Here is a 9644-nt window from a genome sequence, read left to right on the forward strand (position 1 = left end):
AAGAAGCTTAAGAAACAATCAACTTTACGTTCAAACATATTTCTTTGATTATTTTTAAACTTTGTTCGAAACTTCCTGCGGAAACTACTATTTCATGTATGTATGGCATGGAACGTGTTCTATTTTCTTCATTACGCTTTTATTTGTAGCTTGATATTAAAAATATTTAATTTCAAAATAAACGAAACTTCTTTAACTTATAGATAAACGAATGAGGAACATTTAAGACAAACTTTATATTTTATAATAAACGGATCGAACAAAGTATAGATGGTTACGGAATTCATAGATACAGTACAAGAATACAAAATGAGTGAGTAAATTAATGAAAAAAGAAAATGTCTAAGATATTATGGAATGTTACTGGAATCACCGTAATAATGATCGCCAACTAGTTTTCAAGTGATAGTGTAAGCACTACTACAGGTAATAACGAATATCTTTAACAGAATTTCCTTTCGACAATAAGAGCAATAAGGGCAATAAGGGTAATAAGGACGTTGACTCGTAGATTTCCATATTATCCTTTGTATAAGCAATGTATATTTGATAGAAAGGGAAACTGGTAATGAAGTACACCTATACGTATATACCTTTACGGAAGAAAGAACATCACGGTATACAGAAAATTAACAAAACAAGTCTTTTTGAATATGAGTGAACAAACTGGTTACGTTATCGTAACAAATTATACTATTATCTTTGTGCACTTAACATGTTTATTCCAACGGTCAACGGCGGTTGAAGAATCTTTTCGAGTTTATATTTTAAATGAAAGTTCGTAAAAATATATAATCCTATGGGTATAAAATTATTGAAAACAAAAATTACTGCAAAAATAATGCCTACATAGGAATGACATCATACATTTGTTAAAACAACAATTTTTCAAACAAAATCATTTTGATTATAAATAACTAAAAATTAAATTCTATCGTTCCTCGTAGCTTCATTTTTTAATTGTAAAACCTTATGCTGCAAAATTGTTAAGATTTGTGATCGTCAAGATTTAGTACATATATACCTTTGATATTACTAACAATGGTACAAATAAAAATATACATAAGCTACTCACTCTAAACTATTCACAAAGTCAAAACATTTCACAACAACAGCTATGAATCAGGAAAAGTAGAAACATATCGAATAAATAGAATGTGTTATTTACGATACTTACGAAACCATAGCCTCTACTTTTCCCAGTCTGCCTATCGGTAATGACCACGGCTTCCTCGATATCACCATATACGTTAAAATGTTCCCTGAGACTTTTGTCAGTTGTGTGGTAGGGTAAACCTCCGACAAAAAGTTTTGTCCAAGTAGTATCTTTTTGTTGAGGCGTAGTACCAGCTAACGCACCAAGGCCCGAGACTAGTTCGTCCGGCCCTGGCGCCCCAACAGCGCCAACCGCACCGACGGCACTGAGACCAGCGGCACCAGGCATCAACATCCTCCAAATTTTGGCGAGATCACCGCCGGACGGGAGGACGACTTGCTCAATTTTGACACCTTCTGTGATACTTTGGTCAACGTTAATTACGTCACAGGCTTAACACCATTTAGACGATTGACGATCTGGTTATCTAGAATTGAAAAGAAATTCAAATTTTTATTAAGTACTAATTCTCTCAGTAGGACGTTCTAATTCGATAAACATTCTTCTTTTAATATAATCTACACTACTCTTTAAAAAAAGCATATTATGACATAAAGAAAGTGTATTATAAATTTCCTTCCCTTTCCTTAAAAAATATTTTTTATTAGAATTTAGTATTCATTGAGAGAGTAATTATTTTTTATGCGCTGTAAAAAAGGAGAATTTTTTCTAAGATGAAAAGATAACTACTGTACGTTTATGCAAAGTATTACTGTCATTAATTATTAAGTATCAGTTACTGTTATCTCTGACGTAATTTTCACAACTAAAACACGAAAAGCGATAAATTTTCTTTGCATTTGCGAACATATTTGGCTTTCTAGTCATGATACTCCAGAAATACTTAATAATGAAATTCTTTTTAAAAATACAAACGAATAAAAATAGCATCAAAAATACATATATAATAATAACTATTATGCTAAGACTTGAGAGAAATTGATAAAATTGGACATACATGGTTAAAAATACAAAATGCATGAAATACAATTTTATTGCAACCGAAGAGAAGCAAAATCAATAAAATCCTACGAGAAGACTGAAACATCCTGAAACGGGGCGCGATATGAACAAGGGAAAAGCAGAAAGTACGCGTTTAGAATTCGATACCCGTGATGGACGACCCTCCAACGAATCGCATCGCCCCGCATGATCTTCGTGAAATGCATAAACATACGTGCACAGGCATACAAGGATTTACGTTCATATAAAAAAGATTTCATGTATCCTACATTGCACGACAGTGAGAGAAAGACTAAAGTAAACTGTTTCTCCCCTTCTTATCCCGATACTCCAAGTACTGTTCTACCCTCTTCTCTCAATTCCCTTGAATCGATAATTCCTTCGTGCATATAAAGAGAACAGATAAAAATCCCCTTCTGCGCGGAAGCGGGACCCCCGTACACCGGGAAAAACCGGCGAGCCCGCCGGGAACAAGAACAGAAACAGGCACCACTGGTGTAGTGCCAAAAGAAGAAGGATGCGGAAAGGTGGGTACCTTGAAGAAAAAGAAAAGGGCAAGGAGAGAAGGGACCCTGACCTCCATTCAAGGCTCGGTAACGGCCTGAAAAGGGAGCCAGTTTTACTTCTTGTGAGGAGCAAAACTGCCCGGGCCGAACCTAGCTAGTACGGAGGGTATTTTTCGTGTGGCTCGGCTTTCGAGTTTCTGCAATGCTGCAGGCAAGGATAGAAACAGAGGTCTACAGAAGGGGCCCTCTTTTTCCTTCCCTTCCTCCGTCTCTCTTTCTCTTGCGCATTTTTTCCTTTTTCCTCCTTTCCATATTCTTCCACTTCTTTCTCACACTCATATTGTGAACACCAGGCACAGGCCCTGCGAAGTGGGCCCTACGTTCTCTCCTGATCCCCTTCTCTACCCCTGCAACCCCCACCCCACCTGCCTTACTACTACCAGCACCGTTCGTGACAGTGCACCACTTCGCCAGAACGGCCCTTCCTCGTCTGTTCTGTCGGATCCCCCAAAACGACGGCAGCTGCTGCAGAAAACCGGTGCAGCACGCCGTATAATCATATTGTTGTATTGCCATTGGGTTCCTCCTCCACCACCATCGTTGCTCTTTCTCTTTTTCACTCTTTCTCCCTCTTTCCTCATCCTAGAACCAAACGTAACTACACTTGGGACGTTCGGTCGAGCATAAAGGCCGCTTTTCTGAATTCAGTTACCGTGGAAGCAACGACCGTATTACGTACATAGTTAATAAATACTATATTTTTACAATTCCAACATTTTTGTAATTTTCTTCTTGAATACGCTAGCAAATGAGATTTCGACAGCCGGCTGCGAGAATTTTTAGGTATTCCTCCAGCACAAGTGTGCTTCGAAGATCCAAGTTCAGATAACAGGCACGTTAGTATAGCCTATACAATTCGAACATCCCGGTTCTCGTACAAATACTACAAGAACTGAATCTCTTGAAAAAATAGAAATTCAAACATGGAATATTCTCAACTTTGTTATCATTTAAACACTTGATTGTCTGTTGTCTTCTACATATTTGCTGGCTTCGTTACAACAATAACAACAGACTACTTGAATTTTATATCGAATTTCTAACTTAAATAAAAATTATAATTATGTAATATATAATTATAATTTAAGTTACAATTATTTAATATATAATTATAATTTATAGAAAGTGTACAAAAAATAACTGTCAAAGGCCAACCGAATAATGAAAATAACAAGAGGTCGTTTTGTTAACAATATAAACATAGAAAATCTTAGAAGAAGAAGATATTGTAGAATATCCATGAATGTTACTTGGGTAACATTCAAAATTAGAAAGTTATTTAAAACGGGAACGTTTGTGCATTTGGTTCAGTGCACAAGAATCTTCACACCGAGTCGAGTAAAACGATTCTATAAAAAGTAATATCAGCAATTCGAGATTCTTATAAATCAGTTGATTTTTATAAAGCAAGAAAAAATATGCGCTCGTTCGTATAATATACTTGAAAGCTACGTGCATTAACATTGTAAATATGTATTTCGCGCACTTTCCTTTTAATAGAAATCATTATGACATGTATAAAGCATCGGAAAAAATAGTTCCATCCTTTCAAGTAGTATAACCGGCCACTGTAACAACTGTACCTAGAGCATGATAACTAAGATCTGTGTCGTGCATAGATATGTTTAATCCTACTACTCTATTTGAAAATAAGATCATTAATAAACGTCTGATATGTTTCATAGAATCAAAAAAATAATTTATGCTATTAATAATTTTAGTATATTAAATTTATCAATCATATAGTAGATAAAACGTTACTCATAAGCTGAAGAAAATAGGTCAAAATAATATTCAAGTGAAAATAACATACATAATAGTATCTGAATATTAATTAGTCACTTAAGAAAAAAAGATACGCGTGCATTAAAATCTAGAATTAGTAATACTGAAGCAATTTCATAGAAATAGTTTCGATACAACTAAAGAAAGTCTCAACTACATATAATTGTGTTCTGATCACGGTGCAGCCTCGCACATTCGACACTGGCCGATTGCCACGCGCTCGACGAAACACACTAAAATATCTTCTCGGCCAAAGTCGCAAAGGCCAGAGTTTTAGAAAACACGAGACGATGCCCGGCTTTGCTCGTGGACCGTGAAAAAACTTTGCAGAAAGAAACTTTTTAAACGTGAATCAAACGATACCATTACCAGTTGGATATACGAAATTTCTTTTTTTAACACGTTGGTTGAGATGTTATTGTAACTCTAAATGTTGTATCTCTTAAGAGTGCATAGAATTAAAAGCATCGTTAAATTATTTATGTTCTATATCAGAAGACTTGTTGAAACGCAATTGACAATGATCGTGTACGGTCTTGAAAAATGTATATGCTACAAATACTCAGAACCATGCAATTTTAATTGCTACTATTCTTGAAATGCAAGAATACTATACATATTCTTCAAAAACGATTTCTACTGGATGAAGATTATATTTTAGATTCTTATATCAAGCATATATTCTTTTTCTAATAACAATAAAACTTATATTCAAATCAAATTATTTTATGGAATATTTAATAATATATAAGCAATACGATGACACTCCAATTAGTGACCTTATTACGCGATCATTATTTTAATTTTAATATTGCGCTACACTTTGTTTACATAATATTATTTCTTCTATATATAAATCTTCTATACATTTCTTCTATATAAAAATTCCTATAAAATATACGTATCATTGTATTGTACATAAAAAATTACAATTTTAAATAAAAATATATTTTCTTTTTCTGGTAAAAAATATTGTATATCCTGAAGCAACGTATCTATCGAAAAGTCAGAAAAAGAAATTTAAAAAAATAATGATTCTCCGTTCATTTACGCCAGACGGCTGTAATCACCTGCACACGTTTCCAGGCCTTCTGCTAAAGAGAAATCGTCGAGCCGACGTCGAGGTTTATTAATAAACGTTGTGGTACACGTGCCCGTCGTCGTGTACCCCTTTGTCGCGACGAGACCGCTGCAACGGGGGTGAAAGAGGAGCGACCGAGAGAATAAGCAGATCGTTTTACGAACACGCAAGATGGCCTCGCCGAAACATTTGGCCATCGGATAAACAGTATTTTCTAGACATATTTTATAATCTCTTGCCCCATTTCGCTTACTTTATTAAAATGATATTACAATATGGGAATATTCAAACATTCATACTGCAAATATCGACCTAAATTCATTAAAGCATTGTACATGCAAGAAAACCTTTCATAACGTTTCCAACAAATTATTTTTTAGAAATATTGACATATAACAATGGCGAATAAACAATTACATCAAAATATGTATTTGTAACGGTATTGTGCTATGCAATGCCTACTTAGTAACTCCATAATTATGTTATCGAAGAGCCAAAATATCGGATATGTTTCAACACGATTGAGTAATCGAAACTCCAACGGAATATTTGTATAGAAGCGACGTAAATGTTCAATACGCACCTTTAATTTTTCGAAGCACTATCACCTGATGCACTGGAACGTTGCTTTTTAATCCCAATGAAAAACACCAGGAAGATATTCACACCAATAACGTAGGTATCCTTCCAGCAGTGCAATTATCAGTTGATGATAAAAATCGACGTTATAAATTAAGTGCACACGTTCAACAGCCGTTCGCGTTAGGAAAAAATTTGATTCATTACTATATATGGGAGAGAATTTCCCGAAATCTGACACGTTTAATGAACTGATAATATTAACGCGAAACACTTTTGATGACACGTAAGTACGTAACGAACGATATACTTTACAACTGACAATTTTTTGTACACGCACACATCCGACACGAACGAAGGCCCACGTGCGAGTACCGAACTGCCTTTAAGTTTGCAGTTACCGTGCTGCGCGCCAGTTCGTCGGGTTCTTCGACGATTTGTAATTTCATTGGTCCACTCAAACCCCCACTATTGTGTAGTACCAGTAGCGTAGCGCAACGACGACCAAATGAGACACGAATGAGATGCAAAAAGTAAAATCAGTTAGTGACGACGTGTTGACAAATCTTTCGTCATTTTACCTCGTAGAGGGATTTTAAATGCTAATTAACCGTGGATTAAAAGCTTTCGTGTTATTATTGAAATGAAAGATCCTATGTTTTTACTTTCTGATAATTATACGTTTTACTGATGATTTCCCATTCTTGAGAATAGAACAAAGAAATAGAGATAAAATTGATTTTCATTTACGCCATTTGTAATTACTCATACAGCACGAGATATAACTTTAACTATGCGGCATTCGTTTATTCTCTTTTTAAAATTTATGACACCATTATTCACGCTGTTATAATGGATAGAAAAGCAAACAAAAGACATTGTGGGTTAACTTTTATGCATACAATCACATTATTGCCACCTATTTCTTCTTTTAATTACTACTGACTAACGTATTTTTAGCAATGTCGAAATTAAAATGTAACAAAATTTAGAGACAATGTGGCATTGGTGCATTTGCGACAGCGTTGGAAAATAGCAATACCAATCCGAAATGATCCTACAGGATCCACGAGGCAAGGCGGTGGTCCGTCGAGGAGTATCAGCTGTTCGAATTATTATCGTTGCAGGCGACGGCAGATGTTCACTAGGCTAAAACGCTCCCTCGAAGGCTTTGAACCCGCTGATCTCTTTTCTTCGGAGCGGGTGAAAAACTTTCAAGGAAGCCTAACATCCCGTTCAATCTCACACAATATCCAGTTCCTTATCCTTGCTTTCCATAAGAGAATGAAACAAATTAAAAAAGAAACAATTAATAATGATAATAATGAAAAGAGGAATAAAAGCTTTCTCGATTTAATTCAATAGGAATCTTTTTAAACACGGTGTTTGTAACTTCAAAACTATATTTCATTTGACTTTTATTACTTCAAATGCTTCTGAGTGTCCTTCTTTATGACCCTATTTTAATATTATTTATTATACAAAATAGTCAGTTTCATATGGAATAACAACTTCCAAAACATTGAATATACATATATGTATGAGGTGTCCGCAGAAATAAACAGACAAAAGTAATGTTTTTAAAGGATCTCATAGATAATTGCGGCAAAGATAATTTAACCAATCTCTTCTTCGATTTTGCACAATCGGTTACCTCTGTGTGTAGCATTGTTCGAAACCTGCCGTAGTTACGTGTCACGAAGTACGTATAAGATATCATCGTCGTCTGCGTTTGAAGGAGACCCCATAGGTTTGTGGCACGCGCTGCCAGCTGCCCCACAGCTGTCTCTCTTCTCTGTCGTCCCCCATACACGAGACCGGGGTTCTTGCCAGAGTGTAGTGCATTTACCACACAGAAGGAGTCTTTTCGCCTCTACATGCATGTACACCAAGTTCAAAATGCGTGTGTCCAAAACATATTTCGTAGGTATACTTACGTACGTTGTTACGTCGTTGCGTACTCGATGAGGTGCACCCTTGAGAAACGTCGAGACGTACGGCTCCAAGAGATAAACCGACACTTATTGTTTAGGAATGAGGTGTTTCTTCGACACATTTTCAAATATTTATAATATTTCGCATTCCAGTAGACACTTTTAATTTTTCTTGCAAATTTGTCTGAATACGTAATAAGAACGTGCGGCTAAAATTATAATACATAATTATTACGTGTATTAACCACAATAAAAAACGTACATTTTGTTTGTACAAAATTCATTAGATCAAACTACTTTACTGATCACGCGTGTATACTAATAGATATACTCGCAAATAGTAACACCTTGTAAGAAAGAAATCTTGCTACAAATGTGCATAAAAATGTTCAATAAGATGTAAAATACACGGAAGGATGAGATAACACGCTAAACAGAGAATAAACGTGGAATATAAAATAAAGATCTTGTGAAAAGATCAGTTTATATTTTTATGAAAATTCTATGGTTCACATTGTTTTCAAATATAAATTGAAACTTCGTAGATCTGTACTATATGTACTTCTATTCACATCCAATTGGTCCTACAATAATTGTTTCTTGAATATATACGGTAGCAATATTTTATCGTTTTACTAAAATACTCTGTGGGGTTTTACATTTGCGGTTTCTCATCCGGTTTGTCCGATACGCAGGAAATAGTCCTGAAGTGTCCTAGAGGATGCAAGGCTATTAGGTTTCGCGTGGAAAAAAGTATGAGCGATGTAGAAAAAGGTGGGGGGAGGAATAGTGACAGGAGATGAAGAGAGCAAAAGTGCTTATACTGAAAGTAGAAAAAAAAAACGGAAAATCAAAGTACGCACGATGGAGACCGGAAATCCCAGGGCGTTCAACCCTGACACCCGGTATATATTTAGACTTAAGGAGACACACTCTAATCTGATCGCATAGATAAGGATGAACAGCCTATCGAATGCAATATCTTAAAACATAGTAAGTTTGTTGTATTTTAAAAAACAAATCAGTCACTTTCTAGAGAACAACCAGAATACAAACGATGATAACAATAATAATAAGTAATATGCAGAAGATCCCCGGCTCGTGTTATATAAAATGGAAATTAATTAAATGAACTAAAATAACGTGTACATTGGCATCCTTTGGCAACTTGCAAATTTGTGCAATAGATAATCTACGCCGTTTCTGAGGAACTATGTTCGTTAGCACATTGTCCTGATAATATCGACATCCCTTTCCCTCCTCGAAAAAGAGTTAACGCTTCCGTGAAGGAAGTCGATCGTTTCCTATTTGCTTATTGCATAATCACGCACGCAATACTGTGTCAGTGTATCGAGTCTACCCCTATTCATACATCAAGTTTCAAAATAACCAAGCATGTGTGTATAGGTATAGGTTTTACACTTCTTAAATATTTACTGGATTTTATCAAAATAATTATGATTTCGTTACGTAATGAAACTATAATTATGTTATCAAAACTTTCATTTTCAGATCGTTCCTCAAAAATTTGTAAGTTATATATGCTACACTTTTTTCAAATTTCCACAATTAGATAGAAT

At 35.2% G+C, this 9644-nt stretch overlaps 1 protein-coding gene across 4 annotated transcripts in view; it reads right to left on the minus strand.

Moving 5' to 3' along the window:
• LOC117160173 (RNA-binding protein 24) overlaps positions 1-6522 on the minus strand; it is a 28555-nt gene extending 22033 nt beyond the window's left edge. Inside the window, exons 1-3 of one of the 4 annotated variants that reach the window (XM_033340734.2) lie at positions 6135-6522; positions 3051-3267; positions 1178-1583 (exon numbers count right to left, since the gene is read on the minus strand). In XM_033340734.2, coding sequence (XP_033196625.1) covers positions 1178-1450 — 273 coding nt within the window. In that variant the 5' untranslated portion in view covers positions 1451-1583; positions 3051-3267; positions 6135-6522. Of the gene's footprint in view, positions 1-1177; positions 1584-3050; positions 3268-5540; positions 5616-6134 lie in introns of those variants that run through there. The other 3 variants (XM_033340725.2, XM_033340757.2, XM_033340740.2) reach the window with 3 other exon arrangements.
• Positions 6523-9644: the final 3122 nt, after the last annotated feature.

This window comes from Bombus vancouverensis, chromosome 5, assembly GCF_051014615.1.
Source record: "Bombus vancouverensis nearcticus chromosome 5, iyBomVanc1_principal, whole genome shotgun sequence".
NCBI classification, from domain to species: Eukaryota; Metazoa; Arthropoda; class Insecta; order Hymenoptera; family Apidae; genus Bombus; species Bombus vancouverensis.